Consider the following 21618-nt stretch of genomic DNA (forward strand, 5'->3'; position numbering starts at 1 on the left):
GTGCCACCAGTGCCAAAATGGTGTAAGAGCAGTTTCTTTGGTTGATATTTTAACTGAGCACATAGTACAACAAAGTGGTCAGTTGGATCTCACAGGGAAAGTTTCACCTTTTGATGGATCATTTTCTGAAGGTGTTGATGCATGCTCTAAGAGACTTTAACCTTCCAACGATAGTTACAGGTGACGTCCCCATCTGCAAAGGGCTGATTGGGGATCTCTTCCCAGCCCTTAATATCCTGAGGAAGAGGGACATTGAGTTTTAACAGATGGTGAGGCAGTCCACTGCGGATCTCTGTCTGCAGTCAGAGGACTGCTTATCCTCAAAGTAAGAGATCTATCACACTCCTGTCACAATATCTCTCTGAAGAATTGCAGTCCTGTCATCTTGCATCTGGCTCATAGCACATGCAGAACTGCATAAGGACACCGGGAAATCGACTTTCTGTCTTGAAGGCTTGTCATTGAGGTCCAACAAAAAAATAAATTAAAAAAAAAACTGCATTAACTACAATTACTACCCTTTTAAAGTGAATATTTTTACAAGTATGTAACAGCTAAAGGTCGTATCGATTCATCTTTTCTGGCAACTGTAGAGCCAGTGGAAGATTTGTTGATTTATCAAAGGCTGTCAAATGCCATTAGTTGCTATTATAACTTGTCAAGAATGTCTTTAAAAATAAGAAAGGATTTCTTTAGCAGTTCAGAAGTACAGCATTGAAGTATCTGCAAGGAGTGTTCGACAAGTATTCTTCTCCAACAGCTTCAACTATATTACCAATCTAATTTGCCATAATAGGCACACTTTTCACTTAGGAAAATCTTAAACCAACGAAATAATAGCAATATATACTTGGTAAGATGTACTGGAATTGTTTTATTAGCACTGCATACTTTAATTGTGTGTGGTGGTTTGCAAAACATTTCGTATTTAAGTTCACCCTTAGAAAATAAATACAAAATTAATGACTCAACATTATCTGCCTATAAAACCACCAAGCAAGGGGTAGATCAATATGTTTTTTACTCATTTACAAGATATAATAACAAGGATTAACAAGACTTATGTGAATCTGAAGAGGAAACATGTCTGGAATGACCTCAGTCCAAAAGCTGTCATTACAGATGAGCTGTTATACATCCAGCTAAAAGGAAGTGAAACAATGGCAAGTATAAGACAAAGATACTTTAGTACTTAAAACAAAGTTTTACTACAAAAGTAGACAAACTTTTTTTTTTATCATAAACCATGTTTATGTTCTCCTTTTTAAAAACAGTATAGTATATTCTATAACTGCTGTATATAAACTATGCAGTAAAACAGTCTCTGTTTTTGCAGGACTTTCATCATGTCTGATGCGAGAGCAGGCAAATTTCACATGATGGGCCAAAGTGAATTGGATTAGATGGAGATATAGATCCTATGTATTATCCATTATAAAAGACATCATCACCCAGAGGTAGACATGGTGGTGCATTTTCCATTGAGTTATTTGTATTTACAGTTGTTTCTTTAGGTGCTGACGTTTGCCAGCAGTGAAAGCTACCCATTACTCCAACTTGCTGTTAATGTTTAAAATAAGTCAACTGAGAACAACAACTCCAGCCACTGTCTGCAGAGCAGGCATTCTGTATGTTAATCCTCAGGACCTCGGGTGGAATCCATAAGTCATTTTATTAATGCTAGCTGAATGGTAAATGTCACTAAAAGATGGAGTTTAACACACAGTTTCTAGAAGATAACTAACAAAAAGAGGCTGCAAATTAAGTCACCTGCTTTACTGAGAGCCAACCAAGATGGGAAAATATATTACTGCTCTATTTCTAGCACTAACTATTGTTAATAAGGATTCCTTTTTTATGAAGTATGTTTGTTTTTGTTTGGGGGGGTGGGGGGGTTGGCTATAGGAAATAAAAGTACTGTGTACAAAAAAGGGGGGCAGTGATGCTGTTAATGCTAATAAGAAGATGCAATTTCAAATGTTGGCTATCGCTTTGTTAAAAATGGATTGTAAGTCCTTGTGGCAAAGTGGCTGCTGATTGTGAACAGATGCAGAGGTGATGCAGGCAGACAATTGTAATCCAGTTTGGAAAAATTACTTTTTATTTGTGTAATTCCCGGTCTGGCGATCAAACAATAGGTTCTGGCTATACACATCAGTGTATAAAGCACGAAGAACAAAGACAGGGATTGCAGCCCAAATAATGAATACACGTTATGTGCTGGCCCAAGGCGACAGCTCTGGATACGTGTGAGTCATCTGGTGGTTTACAAACACAGACAATTACTAACAGACACTCACAAATATTCTTTATACACAGGTTTCTCTAGCAAACAGTGGTTACTGCATCTCGCATGGTTCTTCAAGTTCAAATTCACAAACCAAGCAAAGGAGTAGATTGCTATTCTCCGTCCCCTTTTATGCTGTCACACATGACATGACATTTTGATTGTGAGGTATTACACTTGGCACCAAGCTTTGCCATATAGAGCATAATAGTAATGTATGTCTCTATTTGTATTGCATCTGTTTTATTGCATCTGGTCATTCCAGATCTTTGAAGGTAGGATTACATTTCAGTTTGCCTTAATCACTTTAGTGGTATGTGAAGATAACAGAACAATAGGTCAAGTACACTATCTGGTCTGTGACACTGTAATAACAGTGAATGTTGATTAATCTAACTGCTTTCATAATAAGCTGCATAAACAGTTATACAGTAGCTGTTTAAACAGTTAGTCTGATTGCATCTATGGATATGCTATTGGGTTATCTGGTATTTAAGAAGGTTTTGCTTGTGCTTTAAGGGTGAGCCAAAGATCATGCTGCACTCTAATGATAAAAAGATGTGTTTGCTATGGAAAATAACAAGCAATTAAATAAAATCACTGCCAAAAGGTTTGCTTCCAGGTAAACAGCTGTTCGACATATACCTTATAATTTATGGTTTGTGGTCAGGTTGGTATGATAACTTTTTTAATTTTAATTCCCATAGGTATGCAACATTACACAGTATCAGTCCCAGTGGCCAGTTTAATGTATTGTCCCTTATTATTATAAGCACCACAAAATACAATAAACACATGGTGGGAAGAAGTCTCTGATTTAGAGCAGTTTAGGGGCAGTAATTCCAATAAGCCATCTTCAGCCAGCTGGAGCCAGAGCCTTTTGCTGTTGTGCGCCTCAGTTGTGGAACTCTATTCCGGTTACCATTAGGCAGGTTGAAACATCAGTTTATTTGAAGTCTACATTGAAAAGATTCTTTATTTAATGTTCTTGTATATAATTGGTTGGAACTGGAGTGTATTATGTCTGTATGAACTCTCTTGTTTTGTTTTTAACATTGTACAGTGCTCTAGGATGCCATGGCATGATGTGCGCTATATACAAATACATATGTATTGTAGTATATTGTATTGTAGTAGTTTAGATCATTGAAATAAAGCTGGATAGACCAATTCCATTGTATGTATCCTTTACACACATTTGGTGCATTACAAAATAAGATAAAACAAGTTTAATATTGATGAATTGCTATATTAATCTGTTGGCTTAAGCATGCAACTCCAATGTTGGGGGAAGCCTTGTTTTATGTTGTTTTATCCTTTCGGTTCTAAAGTTTATGGAAGATCTTATTTAACTCTGGCACCCTTTGATTTATTGCTGTAATGCCAGAGGGTAAGGATTGTTTAGTGGTGCAGAATCGAAGCTTTGTTTAATTTGTGTTTCTATGTGCTTCTTTCTTCCGAAGGCTGTAGGGGATCACATTCTACTGCAGAGGCCTCTGATTTATTGCCATTTTGCCAATGGGGTTGGAGATCCTTGTTACATGCCAGTTAAGGAATGGGAGACTGAAGAAAATTTTGGTGGAAACTCTCGACAGCTACAGTGAACTCAATGCTGCAATGAACCTAGTGCTCTTTGAAGATGCCATGCAGCTTGCATAATTGTGCATTTTTTAGCTGTGTGGTCTGCGCCTTGCTCATGGGAGTGGGAGACATTAGGAAGCAGAGTCTGTCAAGACTGGCAGCGTACATCAGCTCTCTAGACACCCTGTGGAAAGGATAAGGGATCCTAGACCTGCGGGTATTGTGCCTAAATAAATTCTTCTTGTCCTTGAATTTAATTTAAATCTGTTTCTTTTTTTTATACAAGGGGCTGGGCAAAATTGAGGGAACGCTTGCAATTTCAATATCGGTTGCAAGTTGGCTTCAGTCATCACGGGCATGACTAAAGATCTAAAGCACAGTCATAGTGAACTAGTAGAAGGCACTTGGTTTCCAAGTATCTGTATCCAAGATGGCAGAAAGTGCTCTTATTCTGTGAGAAAGTCTCAAAAGTGATGAATACACGGATCATTCTGGAGAATTTTGCTGCAGATTACCACTCCAACAGAATTACAGGCAGCAATAATTGTGTATTAGTAGTGAATCCTTACAGGACATTGTGCAGCGCCGTGCTGTTTGCCCATGGTCCTACGTCCTATTGACAGTGTTATGGCAGTAGTTTCTATTTTAGTGTATAACCCTGTAGCATCTTAATTAACTGTTTGAATATTGATGACAACCTAAATATTTAAGTTATGGAAACAGCTTTGGATCTTGGATGAATAAAACTGTTCTGTTCCAATTAATTAATATTGATTGTATTTCAGTTTAGACAAAGTTAATCAAATCAGTAGTTTCTTGGCTTTTCACTAGATATAGACCTCAGCCTATCTAGTTTACTCTATTACTGAATGCTAACAGCCAGGTCCCATTAGAGACTGGGAAAATACATTTCTCTAATTGCTTAATCTTGCAACTCCAGTACTTCTGTAAAGTGCCAACAACAGTCTAGTTCAGAAAAAAAAACGCAACAAAGACCAAATTAAAAAAAAAAAAAGCCTCAGCAGCCTGTGCTACTTAATTGCCAAAGTAAAATATAAATAACATTTTAACATGATAGCAACCAAAGAAGATTGTGTAACATGGGAACTGATCATCAAGTCAGTCTAATTGTTTATATTCGCCATAAGCTGTGCTTGCTAATTAAAATTATTAGTGAATGTGTTTTTTTTTCATTTCTTCGCTAACACTTATGAGCCTTGAAATATGAACTCCTGTCTCATCAGGTGGATCTGGCCAATTTGTACATCTAGACTGGAGCCAAGAATATACCCACTGTGTTTCTGCTGACAGATGCCTAAGTCCCAGATGAGCGCTTCCTTGTGCTAATTAACGATCTGTTGGAATCGGTTGAGTCCTACACGAGTCCTGGCCCGTCTCCCCTGAGACATAGGTAGTATGTTACAACTGGTCTGTAAAAACAAGCCCCTTATAGATGCTACCTATTTATTTTTTAGTGTGGGATCTTTATAGGTGTAAGGTAACTGCATTCAGAGGTTGCATCCTTATGGTATTGCTTCTGTTGAGAACAGAAAGGTCTAAGGTAAGGTGGACATGCTTGAGAGTGAGATGTACAGAGAGAAAAATGAATTCTTGACTGGAGGAAACTAAGCAAGGGTAATGGTGAATCATTGCCAGAAAATACTTGGCAGTAGAAGGATGCAGTAAAACTATTGAACAGTAAGGAACTTAAGTGAAACAGATACATCTAAATCAGAAAATGCTTGTGCTTCCAGTTATCCAGTTTTAAATGGAAAATGTTATAAAAGGTATAAATAACGAGTCACAGAAAGTGTTTTTCAGAGGCTGAGTTGTTGGAAGTTCTGTGACTGACACTGTTGCAGGAGCAAAGGTCATTCAAAATGATCTAGACAACATTCAGAACTGACATTTTAATAGAGAAAAGTGTGAGGTGCTGCATGAAGGCAATACAAATGTGCATTATAAATACCATATGGGAGATATTGAAATTGAAGAAGGAATGTCGTCATTAGATAATGTGAGGAAGTTATAATTTTTTTTTTTTAAAAAAAAGCCAGCAAGATGCTCAGATATGTTGTGAAAAGTGTTGAATTTAAATCAAGGGAAGTAAAGTTAAAACTTTACAATGCGTTAGTAATATTTCATCTTGAATATTGTGTTTAGTTCTGGTCACCTCACTACAAAAAGGATATTGCTGCTCTAGAAAGAGTGCAAAGAAGAGCGACCAGAGTTATTCTGGGTTTAAAAGGCATGTCATATGCAGACAGGCTAAAATCATTTAATCTATTCAGTCTTGAACAAAGAAGACTAAGCAGCAACCTGATTAAAGCATTCAAAATTCTAAAATGTATTGAGCAGCTGAAGGTGAAATTCAGATCAGCATTTGTTTAAAAGTGTTAGCTCTCTCTCTATAGACTTGCATTATTAACTAACACTGCATCATCTGGCATTTGTGATGGGGCCAACAGGAAATGTTTTTGGCAGGTTACTTTTCAAATCTGTACATCCGGAAAATATTGCAGTCTGTTGAAGTTTACATTGCAATGTGGATGGATGCCTGTGTCTTTAGCTCTCTGCTGGTAGTGCTGGCTGACTTTTTAGACTTCAGGGCCCCCTGTTGGATAAATAATAAATTGTTCATTCTGTGCTCTTTCATGTAATTTATTTTTTCACAAAGTAAACATCAAATAAATAATACCTTTTTATATAATATATGTTATTGAATATAATATAAAATTGATATTCAAATTTTTAAAAGGACATACATGACTTTTCTTTTGGTAATAATGCGGGTCATTTTTGTCAGATTAAAAAGTAAAATGAGGCCTGATGGTCTCAGCAGTTCTTAACGGGGACCAATCCACATTACAAAAGCACCCAGGCAATTGTCCCGAATGGACAGTGTATTCATCTTCTCAGCACACAGCTCTGAAAAGGACAGGGAGAGTGGAGGGTAAGGATGTAAAGATGATGTGGCAGGAAGAGGGGGTTGAGATGCCCAGAGCTGTCTCTGTTGGCACTGTGCCTGACCTTCACGCCATGTCATCCTGCACCTTGAATTAGGAGGACCCTTACAGCAGAAAGTCATGCTGATTTAGAATTAAGCTTCTGTTGTGTAGGGCACATGTTCATTTATCTGGAAGTCATGTACGCATTTTAAACAACAGAGCTGTGCGGTTCACCCATCTTTTGTACTGCAGGCCTGAGATCACATGCTCATTCATATTCATCACAGCAGTTATATTTTATTAGTGTTTTCAAGAATAGAATGCTGCTAATCCATACTAATGATTAAAATCTGACGTGTGCACAACTAAAAAAAAAATGAATGGAGTGTGTTGTGCCACCATTGGGATGTTGTTAAAATGTGTAATTAGTTGTTCATTTTTATTTTGAAAACCTCTCTTTTTTGGCGTTTTCTTCTAAATTCTGTGTATAAGACTTGCTAAACTGAACTTTGAGAGCCACAGCACAGTACAGAATGTACAATATTCATTGGCTGGGCGAGGGTTACAAACTGTGCAAGTGTTCTACCAATGAGATATCCTGATGACTGGCTAGTTCTAATCAAGATTTTCTCTATTCCTCAATGTGGCTTTGGACTGGGGCATTTATGTTTCTTATCATCAACTGTTTTCATTCGATCAAAAAATCCCTGGACTCCAATGTATGCAAATGTATGTGCACAAATGACATGTCATCCAATAGAGCTATATCAGCTATCTGAGAGTCGTGTGCAACTAATGACAGTGACTTCACAAGAGGCATGATAGTGGGTTCTTGTGCAACAGGTTTGTTCCTCATGCATTAGCAGCATTGACCAACTTGTCCAAGTAGGTCAAGATGGATAAAGGCTGCAGATGTGTGCAACCTATTGCTTCAATTAACAGATGTACTGTAGTAGCTCATATCGCAGAAACCTTCATCACTGGACAAACACGCATTGCCACCCAAACAGTGCACTGGCAGGTACCCATTGCTTGTCACACACATTTTATTGGCCAGTCAATATAGTTATAGTTTCAAAGCAGGACGGTTAATTAAAACAGCTACTACTGGAAAAGAGCATTTGTTATCGACACTATTAATCTTTTCACAGCTGCGGCACCTTTTTTTTTTGCACATTTAAATGCTTCTTTTCTGGACAACTGAATAAATGACCTTGCCAACAGTTCCTGTGAATTGAAAATCAAGAAGAGGAAACCCCTTCTGCTTCATGCTTCTTGTTACTTTGATCACAGCCTCGCTCTCACATCCTCTCTGTGCCGCAGGTTGACTTGTGTTTCTCCCCAGTCGGCTCCACCCTGCACATCAGAGCCCGGAGGTTCCCTGCCATAGTTTAACTGCACAGCTGTTGACTGGTGTCGCGAGTGGCTGCAGGAGGCCTTGCAATATAAACAGGAGGCTCATTGAAGAGATTGCTGTCACTCACAACAAAAAAATCACAACAGGGCGATTTTAACTTTGGATTTATCAAGAGAAAAATAATGTAGTTAGGAAGTAATAATATCACTGTTCCAAATGATACAAATTGACCAAGAATATAAAGATGCAAACATGTTACCATTGGTGACTTCTGCAATATGTGTAGACATGACAAGAAAGAAACTATCAAGCCCCTTACCTTTGTAAAAAGCAAATATTATATTGCTCCTATTAAAATGTCTTAACTGTCAAACTAAATTTGAATTAAGATAGTTTTGTTGTTCAAAATGAAAAATTTCAATGGACTTTTCATAATTAGTTCTGCATCATGAGAAAAAATGGATAATTAGGTATGTACGACTCGCAGCCCAACGACTCGCATTGTGCTATTTTACTTGTTTTTGTAAGCACAAGAAGATGAGCCTTGAGCAGAAATCATTCATGCTAATGAAATTACTGTAATTAGTAATCTCAGGCTAATGAAATTACTGTAATTAGTAATCTCAGGCTGACCCTTTCAAAGCCGCAGCTGTTAAAGTCAGGAAGTGCTGTCACTGTTGACCTTCTCATAAGAGAGGTGACATATTGCGAGTGAAGGAGAGACCCCTCCTCAAAGGGCTCGCAGAATGGCTTGAAAGCACAGAGAATTACAGGCAGCTGCTCTCTGGACCAGCGTGCCTCCCCCTGCTGTGCTGTTTTGTTAAGCAGGATGACAACAGTTATTTTATCACTCTGAGATGGGCCCTTTCAGGGCAGTTGCAGCCTTTCTGACAGAAAGTAAAAGAAGAAGAAAAAAGAGTCAAAAGGCCGTGGTGGTTTAATTACTGTACCAACAAAGCTGCTTCTGCCATTGAGATTCCAGCACTGCTGCTCTGTCACCAACCCACTTAGCAAGTATAATGATTTCCATATGAATCCCTCCCTTGAGATAATGGGCTTGTGTCATGATCCTGAGATTGTATTACTTGGCTTGGGTGCAGGTTTTCAAATCACATTTGCAGGTATTTTAATTATAGTTCATTTTCATTTGGGTCATAAATGAGGTTAAAATTCAAACAATTATAACTATCAATAGCACGTTTTAAATCTGATATATTTTTTATCTGTATACACACACACACATACTTATGCAGGGTGAAACAGTATTCCCAAAGATTTTTATTTCTTATTTTAAACCTTTTATTGGCAGCATTTTTGTAAATGATATGCCACTTATGTACATGTTTCTGTAGCTCGTTTATTTTGTATTAATTGATTTTCACCAGCTTGTGATTAATTAAACTGTTTCTACTTGAATATCATGCAATGAATAATCACAAGCAACCTGGGAACTGCGATTCAGAAAGTTTAAGGAGTTGGAGGACATCAAGGATAATGTAGACACAGCTGTGTTTCACAATCCACATGTCAGAGATAAAATACATTTCGTGGTTTTCAAAGTATAATCATTTCTGGTTGCAAAGCCTACATTTCAGATTGAGTGAGTCGAGGCTATCCGAATAAAATGGCATAACTAGTAGATGAATTAAGAATTTATGAAGATAATATTTCAAAGCACATCGGCTCCCCGTTTTAAACTTTACTTAATCCTGCTTCTGAGCTCCCCTCCTGATTTTTACAGCTTAGTGTCCAAGAATCCATTAGTCTGTTCATGGCCTACATTCACACCAGTGTCAATGAGAGCAGTGAAAAATACTGGCAGGATGAGTAGCGGTAAAATTACACCACCCCCAAGAACTTTCTCGAGCAAATCACCCTCTACACAAACCTGCTGGGGAGGAAAAGGCAAGAACTTTGCCAATGGGATAGAGAAACTGAAGACCACAGCATCTCGGTTACGGTGCACAAATCTCAATATTTCTACAGAACATAAAGTTTTCAAACGACAGGAGGCCATTCAGCCCATCTTGCTCGTTTGGTTGTTAGTAGTTTATTGAGCCCAGAATCTCATCAAGCAGCTTCTTGAAGGATCCCAGGGTGTCAGCTTCAACAGCATTACTGGGGAGTTGGTTCTAGACCCTTACAATGCTCTGTATAAAAAAAAGAGCCTCCTATTTTCTGTAATTTTCTGAATGCCCCTTTGTCTAATTTCCATTTGTAATCCTTGATCCTTGTTTCTTTTTTCAGGTTGAAAAAGTTCCTTGGGTCGACATTGTCAGTACCTTTTAGAATTTTAAATGCTTGAATCAGGTCTCCGCATAGTCTTCATTGTTCAAGACTGAATAGATTCAATTCTTTTAGTCTGCATATGACATGCCTTTTAAACCCATAATAATTCTGGTCACTCTTCTTTGCACTCTTTCTAGAGCAGCGATATCCTTTTTTGTAGCAAGGTGACCAAAACTGAGGATAATATTCTTGATGAGGTCTTCCCAATGCATTGTACAGTTTTAGTATTAGTTCCCTTGATTTAAATTGATTTAAATACTTTTCACAATGTATCCGAGCATCTTGTTGGCTTTTTCTTATAGCTTCCCCACATTTAGATGAAGACGTTTCTGAGTCAACATAAACTCCTAGGTCTTTTTCATGATTCCTTCTGCAATTTCAGAATCTCCCATATGATATTTGTAATGCACATGTCTATTGGTTGCATGCAGTACCTTACACTTTTCTCTATTAAATGTCATTTGCTAGTTCTGAATCTTGTCTAGATCATTTTGAATGACCTTTGCTGCTGCAACAGTGTTTGCTACTCCTCCTGTTTTTGTGTTATCTGCACATTTAACAAGTTTGCTTGCTATACCAGAATCTAAGTCATTAATGTAGATTAGGAATAGCAGAAGACCTAATACTGATCCCTGTGGTACACCACTGGTTACCACACTCCATTTTGAGGTTTCTCCTCTAATCAGTACTTTCTCTTTTCGTACATGCATTTCCTTGAATCCCTACTGCTTTCAGTTTGAGAATTAATCTTTTATGCAGGACTTTGTCAAAAGCTTTCTGGAAATCTAAATAAACCATGTCATATGCTTTGCAATTATCCATTGTTGATGTTGCATCCTAAAAAAAATCAAGCAGGTTAGTTAGACACGATCTCCCTTTCCTAAAACCATGCTGACTGTCTCCCAGGACCCTGTTACCGTATAGGTAATTTTCCATTTTGGATCTTATTATAGTTTCCTTAAGTTTACATATAATAGAACTCAGGCTTATTGGTCTGTAGTTACCTGGTTCGGTTTTGTTCCCCTTTTTTATGATAGTCATGGAAGTGTAGTTCTATTTTTCTTATTTAATTTACATTAATGCATAAATAAGCAAAAAATACTGTACCAAAAGCCATTCCCAGGTGGTATTTTATTGTTTTTGGTTATTATTATTTTATTGAATACAGCACAGATAGGCAAAAACAGTCTCAACAGTAATAAAGAAAAGTCAGACACACAAAACAATATTGCAACAGCTACTGGAGTAGCAGTTTTGTAGAGAATGATAGATGAAGTATTGAAGTAATGGTTTAATTGTAATATTTTAATTGTAAAATACTACAGACTGTCTTAGAATATCTGTCAATTTTTTGTATCACATGTTACAGTTATGGCACAACTAAAATGAATGAAGGCTCCTGACTAACTGAAAGAGCCTTGATTTATAATAATCGTTAACATTAACAAATAAATCAATACAGATTTGTGGCAGCTGGGCTGTTGCCCAGCAATATACTATATCAAACAGGGCTATTATCTGAACAGTGCAGTATATAAATTGTAAGAACATTTGTTTAAACACATTTTAGAATTAATTACTTATTTGATCAACTATGAATAATAATTAAATTGTGGGTTGAAGTTGTTTAAATGATATTAATGCCTGCAGCTTCACAATAAAACATTGTCTGACCTGACCTTTGCGTTGATCATTGTAATATTCAATATGTAATGTCACCTTTGACACTTTTGTTCAAACTTTGACCAGACTTGCATCGCAAGAGGTTGAGCTGAATCGAAAGAGCTGAAGCCTTGATTAATTAGAGTGATGAATGCAGTGGAGCTGCAGTCACCTTTTTATTAAATTAGTATCACCACAAAATGATTGCAGATCATATACAGAGAAGGTTATCTTGCAAAAATGTCATATATTAGTACATTAATACAAATCCCAAACGTTAACATTTCATTGGGATTCCAAATCCTGTTATCCTACAATAGCAGAAACTGGTAAAGTTTCAGTAAACAATATCATAAAAGCTCTCATTGACAGCACAGCACAGCAGTGACACAGATTGACTGTGGGCTAGGCATTCAGTATTAGATATAAACAGTCTGGAGTATTACGCATCAAACAAATAAGTGCCCCTTTCAATGCTTCTTGCTAGGCTGCAGCAATCCAAGCTGAAGTGTCTGCAAAACAAAAAGACTGAAGATGACCTATCTAAGGCTGAACCAGCACTAGTACATATGTTTAATGTACACACGTGTTTAAAAAGAATAGATATAATATAATAAGACAGCAGAATAATGCTCAGTTACAGCCAGTTAGTTTATTAAGTGAGTTTGTTTGTGACATGCTGCTAGCAATGGAGTTGTTAACCTGTGCTGCTACACTCGATGTCACTTTCATTCTTTCAAGGTGAACCTAACAGAACTGAAGACCTTCCCAAACCCCCCAATTTCAGTAACCAATGTGTCTGCTGCAGTGATGGCTTTGGTTGCTCCCAGAGGTAAAGTTCCCAAGGACAGACGCTGGAAAGATGCAAAGACCTTCATGGGAAAGGTAAATAATCATAGTAACGCTTTCACACCTTTCTCTTGTGATGTGCTTTTAAAAAAGTAACCATGTGGATTTGGGTGATGTGTTCGCCATCATTTGTCTCGTTAACACCTGCGACACTTGGACCCGGTCGGGCCATACCGTGTTGATGGTAAGTGGGATATAGCCCAGTGTATTTACACTTTTATAACACCCGTAGGGATGGTCATGAATAAAATACTTAGGAGATAACATAATGGGTTTTTTTTTTTTTTTTTTTTTTTTTTTTTTTTTTTTTTTAAGGGTAATTAAATTGCAACAGAATGTATGCCATGGTTGCACGGCAAGGGGCATTTAATCAAGCATACAGTATGTTGTAATTTTACTAACCTTCAGATGCTGACTTAGAGATAAGCTAAAATGATTTCCTATGTAAGTGAAGGCTTGTCTGGATTAGAGATGTGTGCCATTTAATTATTTATTTATTTATTGTTTTGTAATTGTAGGTGTTCTGCCATGTGGAACCAAAGAGACAAACCTTATCACAGACAAATGCTGATTTGGATACAGCAACAGGAACGCTGGAAACCATCAGGAAGAAACTACTGTAGTTGTAAATATACTCTTTAATGCATCTACAAAATAGACCACAGTCAAACCTATCTCTAGTGACCACTATGCTCTGGAACTAAATGTGTTCATTATAGTGATGTGGTTATTATAATACACAGATGATTAAACAGAAAAGATCCGCCCTCCATATGCAGTGTTCTATCAATTAAACTTTTCTAAACAGTTCCCTGATAGTGAAACTTTATATTATTTGAAAAAAAAAACAATACATAAATAATGATAAGTTAAAATGTAATGAACAAGGCCTATCGAACTGCAATACTCCATTACCAAATACATACTCCAAAGCCACCAACTAGCCATGTGTACAAACATACTCTGAAAACTCCCTTTGTACACAAAATAATAAGGCTGCACTTGAAATGTGTATTAACATGCTTTACTATACCTCACAGTTATTTGCAATTATTACCTATGCTTAACCATGTTTTCATTATGCTTTATTACACTTTGCTATGCTTTTAGTTTGGGAAACTTTTATAAGGATATTTAATTTCTTAAGGTTTTGCATTACAGCTACTGATTCATTCAAATCAATTGTATGTATCCAATTGGGAAAACCCTTAAAATGATTGCCGCTGAGAAATGGAAATAAAATTAGGACTATTTTTCTATGGCGGTTCAATTCTTAATGCCCTTTTGAGTTTTCAGAATGAATAAGTTCAGAGTAGTGCAGTAGACCTCTAAAACATATCAAGACAGATGATTTTGTCTATGGCATTGACTTGGATGCACTGGTGTTTAGAGTAATAAATCAGACAGTTTATATTTAATCATTAACTTACTCCAAAATCTGAACAGCTGTTCAAAATTAAAAACAGTTCACCCCAGACAGAATGATATTACAGGCAATCTATAATGCATTAGGATAAAATGATAGTGATTTTTAACTGTCTGTGCTGCGTGTTCAGGCTCTTAAACCCTTGTTAGCCAATGTCACTAGTGATTTATTGTGTTGAGGTGTCATGGTAACATTATTGACCTAAATGGATGCTAAATTGATGCAGAGTGAAATTTTACTTCAACTTTGAAAGCCGTTTTTAGAGAATTGCATTTGTGTACTTTATAGTTTATAACCTACCGACCAGAAATGATCAGGGATGGAATAGATTAATCAAATGTACCTTGTCTGTACAAATAGATTTTCCATCTGGTGTCTGGCATCAGTCAAGGATATAAGAGAAGTTAATAGCAGAATAAGAGCACAGCAAAGTAAAGTGCATCGTATTTGTTTTTATTATAAAAAGCTGCTTTATTTTTCTAACCTGATGATTTGTCACTGAACATAAAGGTAAAATAATGTATTCTTTTTTTTTTTGGATCATGCAGAAAATCTGTTTTTACATGATGTTCTAAAACGCAGAGCATCCGCTTTATGTATCTGCTCGTTAGGATTTGCAAGGTTTATGTGTCTTTGTATATTACTAGGTTACATGTTTGTACAAATGATGTAAAAAGTAATTCTCACAGGTCATCACAGTGACATTTCCTGATTTAGTTTGTAATGATTATTTCATTATGCTTACTAAATGCCATTTTCTTAATGGCATGTTTCTTACACATAAGGCATATTATAAAGAAGATTTAGAAAGACTATAATAGCTCACTTTAATTAAAAATGTTAAAAAAAAAAAAAAAAATTAAAAAAGTATTACAAATGATTAGAGAGTAATTAAAGTTTCCACGTAACATTACAGAAAATAAATAAAAAACTGGCATTTTAATCATACTACTAAGTTCAGGTCAGGTCGGGAAACTAAAGTCATATCACATATTACCTTGGCCCAGGGTTAGGTGGGTTTGCATATTTAGGATATCTGTGATTGCTGTTTATTTTTATTGTATTAAGGCTTAAATAGAATGTATTTCTCTGTTTCTTTTATTTTCATCTATTTTACAATGGTGTAAGTCCTTTTTTCTTTTTACCTAGGGAAGTTCAACCTAAATGTATAATATTAATACACACAATGTGAGTAGTATTGTGTAGGTATATGTGGCAAACTGGTTAACTGAGTGCAGGTGAAGGTAATGCAGCAGTGATAAAGAAACAGACAGGCAATGATAATTTAGGTACAATTGTGTTTAATTTGTAATCTAATTGCCTGATGGCATAACAACAGTAAATAATAAACAGTGTTAACAGGCAATACAGTGGCGTGTATTGCTGTTTAAATCCACGGTTGGTTCCTCAGTAATATACAGTCCTGTTCTTATTCACCGACACGTAACACAGATACAAACTCAAACACAAGTCCACAGTGCATGCTCTAATGCTCGTAGTGAAGATACGGTTCGGGTGATATAAAGTGCTGTGGTGTTGATCCGGGTTTAGTGCTGGCCTTTGGCGACAGCTCTGGATGATATTTCAGCCATCTAAATAATAACAAACAGTATTTTTAGACAGGACATGAAGCAAACAAAACACACACGATAACAACACAGGTTTCTCCTTCCGTTCACTTTTAACCATTTCACAAAAGGAACAGATCACATCACTACATTCTCTTAAATACCATCAACCATGACCCCTTGGTTAATGAGTGTAACCTCTCCACCAATTCGTGGATGTCCCATTGTTTCCCTTCCGGGTCGATGATTTAGTGTACCATAGTTCCACCCCCTTGCTAGATGGCCAACTTCCGCCTAACCCTGGGAATGAACTGTCGAGCCATTCAGTCCAGGGTACTCTGGACTGGGATGGAGATCTAACACCAAGAATCATTTGATCTCTGTTACAGTATATAACAGATATTATAGTATAATGGCTTTATTATAACATGTGTAAATCTTCTTGTCTTCTGCTGGGCTCAAGCTTGTGGGTCCCTTCAAATACCAGAAGGCAAGTCATCTTTAAACGTACAATATTTAATAGACGGTGTTGTCTTGTAACTGTGATTTGTTTTGTGTTGATGCATTATCATTGTAGAGAATTAATGGAACTACATGATTGTGTGTGACCTGCAAAGTATTTTGGAACCCAAATGCCAAACTTTTGTAATGCAAAGCAGTGCATAGGAATCCCTTTGGATAAATAAATACACAATTTGTTCTTGCATTCATGCAATAGGTAAACTGTACAACTTTTTAAAAAATTACATTTATAATCCTCATTATGGGAAGGGGTTTGATTCTTCTTTTAGGTTCCCGTCCCATTGATGGAAGGACTGGATCCAATCGGCATGCTAACTGATAGTGCTGTTGTGGTGGCTTGGAATAATGAAGGTCTGCCTAGTGATAGAATGTCAAAGGAGAATGCCACCATTGTGCGCTGGCCTCCTGATGATCGACCCCCAAAAACAAGGAATCAAATGGATAATAAAGAAATACTGGAGTGGTCTGAAAGTTGTATGTTTAGGGCAGAAAGGGTAAATCTACAGAATCACAAACAGCTCCTTTGAAATGCAAAGTATAAGTTTAAAAAAATATGTCCTGTGCAAAAATAAAATGGAATATAACAAGAATTTAGCATATCTGAAATTAGTGTCCGTCTGTTTTAAAGAAGTGTTGCGAGTAATAATTTATTTTGTGCTTTTAGATATTTAGATACTATTGAGACAGCTGTGGCTGGTGGTGAAACTGTTCTGATTGAAAACCTGGAAGAAACAATTGGGCCTGTTCTTGATCCATTGCTGGGGTGGAACACTATTAAAAAGGGAAGGTTCAAACCATTCCTTCATCAAATAAAGCATTCAGGAATAGAATTACATAGTTCAAACATTTCAGGATTGAATCTGTTACTAAATTGTAAGCAATAACACACAAGAAGTTGTGGGTTGTAACAGAACCACCCACCCCCTCAAGAGTTTTATTAAGATTATAAAATAGTGATAATAAAACTGTGATTTTACGATTTGAAATGAAGGAAAGATCTCAGCCACTGATTGTGTTCGTGTGACAATATGGAATTGAAATTGTTGGCAGCCAGTCAGGATTCAGGACATTTCTAGCACATTTTTCTAATTGAAATTGAATCATGTTCCTTTTCAATACAAACATGTAGTGTTCCTAGAGCTCTGCAAGTAATAATATATGAGAAAATATTAAAGGTTTCTTATAGATAGAGACCAACGTTCAATATTAGTAAATGTCACATCCCAGTCCCTATACTTAAGCTGCACACAGGCTTAGGTGAAGAGGCTGTTTGGTTTGTCAACATTCCTTTAGCTTCTAAAATGTAAAGATAATTTGTCATAAGTGATCAGCAATACATCTTCCAGTGCTTCTTGTTTGAACTCTGTTTAAAAATATACCACTGGTTTAGCACATGGTCAAACTTTGCTGCAGCCTGTAATAATGTTTATCAAAGCCCCCTGAGGCTGAACAGTCTTACATTAATTTCTTCCTTGCTCATTCTCAAAATGCCTTTGGTAACGAAACAGGCAGAAATTGTTTACCTAGGTCAATATCAGACAACTCCAAACAAGAAGTGTGAGTAGGTCTTCTCTCAGAATAGAATAGGGGAGATTCAAGATTACAGCCCTTGCAGTTCAGGGAGGCCGACTGAATTCCTAACTGATTATTGAATCCAGTTGAAAAGGCCAAGGTCAATGTTGTTAGTCACAATTACAGGGCATGAGAAGGAAAGCCTCTGTTAATCTTCAGGGCAGGTCAATGTGTTCTCGGAGCTGAGGAGTGAAACACCTCCCTAAGGACAGCTTGAAGTACTGATGAATGTCAGCACCAAGCCTGAGAGGAGTCAAGCACCTACCCTGCAGCATTTTGTTTGAGCAGCAAAGTAATCACAGTACTAGGAAACAATATTCCATCGAGGGATGACTACTAGAAAGGACAGGATTTCCCATTATGGATGGAGTATTTTAAAATGCCCTGTCGATAACTTTAAAGCTTGTAGGACATTAAGCTGAATTGGACTTGATACGCAAAAGACATAACAAATTGGTTTTGTGGAACAGAAGAATTGTTCTTAGATTGGTGGAGAGGAATGACCTCCACTTAGTTTCAACTATACAAGATTTTGAGTTGGAAGATCTGGCATCCCTTTTTTGGAGAGACAGTCATGAACATAGATAATCGAAGGTGATGCTGAATTAAGTTCATGTACAGTTAAGGTGCATTTAGGAACAATCTCAACAAACACAGCAGGAGGTCCTCCTTATACTCTTCCTTCAGTATGGATCTGGTATGTACTGTTTGAGCAAAAATATGTGTTATATGTGATATGAATTTGGTTGTGTTGCATATTATACATATAGCATTTTCTGTCACATCGTATCAAAGTTTGTAATCAGATGGTAAATTATTGCAGAAGGTACCATATCAATCAGTTGACAATCCAACCTTTTTTTTCATTTACATTATTATAAAAATCTGAGAACATTTTCCGATATCAGTGCTTCTTATTGTATGGGAGATTAATAGCATGGGGACATTATAGTGCAGAGTGATCCCATTCAATGACATGAATGAGTGAGTATATTAAAAGAAAATATCGGTCCAGTCCTCAATTGAGTTCCTCCAGCACTTACATTCCCAGAACCTTGTTAATTCCTGCTGGTAAATCTGATTAGAAGTGTATTCCTTGTAGATGACCTAGTACCTTGTTTTTCCTTTGATTAATAAAGGCTACTAAGTTGTTAGTGATGGATATGGTGCAGCCCAACAGCTGAAGTTCATTAATAATTGGAATGTTGTAGAGTGTGAAGTAATGAATACTAATTATTCCTTTCATGTCTGACATAATCCCATGGGCCAATCCATCAGCACAGACTTTAATTTGGTCTAGTAATGGTTCTGTCAATAGTGCATTAATTCTGCGTTGTAAAGATGTAGAGCTAAACCTGGCCCACACTGTTGAAAGCAGGACCATAAAATGCTGACAACTGTTTGGTAATTAGAAGAAAAAATTAAAACACAGAGTTTCAGACAATCCTAGTTTAAATGAAATACATATAGTGAAATATATATATTGACCCAGGGAGAGAATTTATTTCTGTTCTGAAATTTAGAGGATTGTGTACAATTTATCTGCAGGGCAGCATCAACCTATGTTATTTCAAATGTATTTATAGGTCACTTATGTTCTACATTTCTAATTATTTTCTAAAATGTGATGTTGTTGAATGCTGTAAAGATCCCACCTATGGGGTATAGCGCATCGGATCACAAGTAGTCTTCATTAGAGAAAAGAAAAAGTCACCCTATAGAAGTAACTAATTTTGCCTCATAAAGTAACTCATAATGTTATGTTAGCATATTGAATTATATACAGCTTTGTAGTTTTCCATATACTTAACAAAAAACTGACAGAAATTGAAAAATCTGCCAAAGTTACAGGTGCAGAACTTGCCCCCTATCACAATCTACTTACATTCATTGTTTCCTGCAGTCCATAAGAAAGCAACGACTATTCAAACAGCAAGGTCAAAGGGTAGAACATTTTTTTCTGAAAGTCACCCATTTCCATTTTGACCAGTTGTCTATTTCCCCAGTAATATCATACAGTACCTTTACAGATGGTTGAAGCAAAAGAGGATAAAATAAAGATCAACAAGGCTCATGAGTTCTACAGACCAGCAGCAGAAAGGGCATCACTTCTATACTTTATCATTAATGACCTGAGCAAAATAAACCCCATGTACCAGTTCTCTGTGAAGGTAAGCCATAGTGCATTACCTATTAGTTTAAATTTCAAAAACAAATAAATAAATAAATAAAATTAAAAATCCAGATAATGTGGAGGAAATACAATGTATGATTTTTGTAACAATAAGCACTGGAATTTCTATTGACATGTGATGCTTTTAAGAGAGTTCAATTATTTGTAAATTCCACTTTTTGGGAAACCAATCGCTATGGTCAATTGTCAAATTCCATGTGTTTAATTGGTTATTCTTTGTGCTGAAATAAGTTTCAGTAGTAGATGCTTTATTTATTAATGTATAAAACCCCAATAACACATTGCCTTGTTTCCATTTGAATGTGCATTCTAATATCTCTAGTACATTTCCACCAAGGTAGCAAGTACAGGTACACTCCTATATAACAGACTCCAAGGTCAAAGGAAATCAGTACTTTATAAATGAGGTACGTAGTAAACACACAATTGTATGTAACTGTGAACATAAATACCTTGATATAAACAATACAAGAAAGCTTAACTGCCAAGGAAAAGGAGTTTGTTATTTGTACAAAACACACCCCTGTGGACCGTATAATGTAATAAGTAGTAGCATTTTACGAATTTATATTTTCGCTAAATGTAATTACAATTGTATATTTTATACATTTAAACTATACAACGGCTGTGCCAACAGAAACATAGAAGAATAAAAGTAAACAGCAACTGTCTTTCCTGTCTGACGTCACAAATACAGCTGTGACTGTCATTTACTGTCCCGGATGTACCTTATTTGTGTAAAATATCTACCCGTGGCACAGGTGAACTGTGCATATTAAATGGTATATGCGTTATAAACAAGTCTGTTATGGGGGATTAACCCCCATTTAAAACCCATGTTATTTGGCAGGGACATGCCTCTTCAAAACGTTGTGAACAGAACTCCGTTCTAACAGGTCCGTTATAAGTGGAGTGCACCTGTATTTGTCAGTTTTAAAGTTACTGTGTTTACTCTGGCATGTTAATCTATTAGTGTGTTGTAACATATCCACCTGTGTCACAACACTCCCTCGGAAGAAAGAAGGTTCTTTCACCAAGAACAAGTAGATGAATTGTGAGGAAGGTTAATAACAATCTGAGATTGACTCAGATTTGATCAAATGTAATGTCATTATTTGAACACATCTGTCTAATTGCTTTAATTTGATCAATTCCCCTCTTTCAGAGCTGCAAGCAGTCCCACTTTGCTCTGTTCAGTTCTGTGACCGTGCCCCAGGACCAGTGTGTCCTGTGCATAGTGGATATTCAGTGGAAATGAAAATAAGGAAACATTGGGCAAAAAAATTGTCAAATGTTATGAACATTTAAAAGTAATTATTCTGTTTACATTTTCTTCTGAGTACAGGTTGCAAAATGTAAGTTT

At 36.6% G+C, this 21618-nt stretch overlaps 1 protein-coding gene and 1 long non-coding RNA gene across 2 annotated transcripts; both read left to right on the forward strand.

The window, feature by feature from the left end:
* Nucleotides 1-3766: 3766 nt before the first annotated feature.
* Nucleotides 3767-12995, forward strand: LOC121315082. The gene is made up of 3 exons (XR_005950197.1): nucleotides 3767-4085; nucleotides 5113-5279; nucleotides 12866-12995. It is a non-coding gene; the product is annotated as an uncharacterized LOC121315082 (long non-coding RNA).
* Nucleotides 12996-19684: 6689 nt separating this feature from the next.
* Nucleotides 19685-21556, forward strand: LOC121315081 (dynein heavy chain 17, axonemal-like). Its single transcript, XM_041248982.1, has 2 exons — nucleotides 19685-20232; nucleotides 21421-21556. Exons 1-2 carry the CDS (start codon nucleotides 20092-20094, stop codon nucleotides 21511-21513), a joined length of 234 nt encoding a protein of 77 aa, XP_041104916.1. The 5' UTR covers nucleotides 19685-20091; the 3' UTR covers nucleotides 21514-21556.
* Nucleotides 21557-21618: the final 62 nt, after the last annotated feature.

This window comes from Polyodon spathula, chromosome 4, assembly GCF_017654505.1.
Source record: "Polyodon spathula isolate WHYD16114869_AA chromosome 4, ASM1765450v1, whole genome shotgun sequence".
NCBI classification, from domain to species: domain Eukaryota; kingdom Metazoa; phylum Chordata; class Actinopteri; order Acipenseriformes; family Polyodontidae; genus Polyodon; species Polyodon spathula.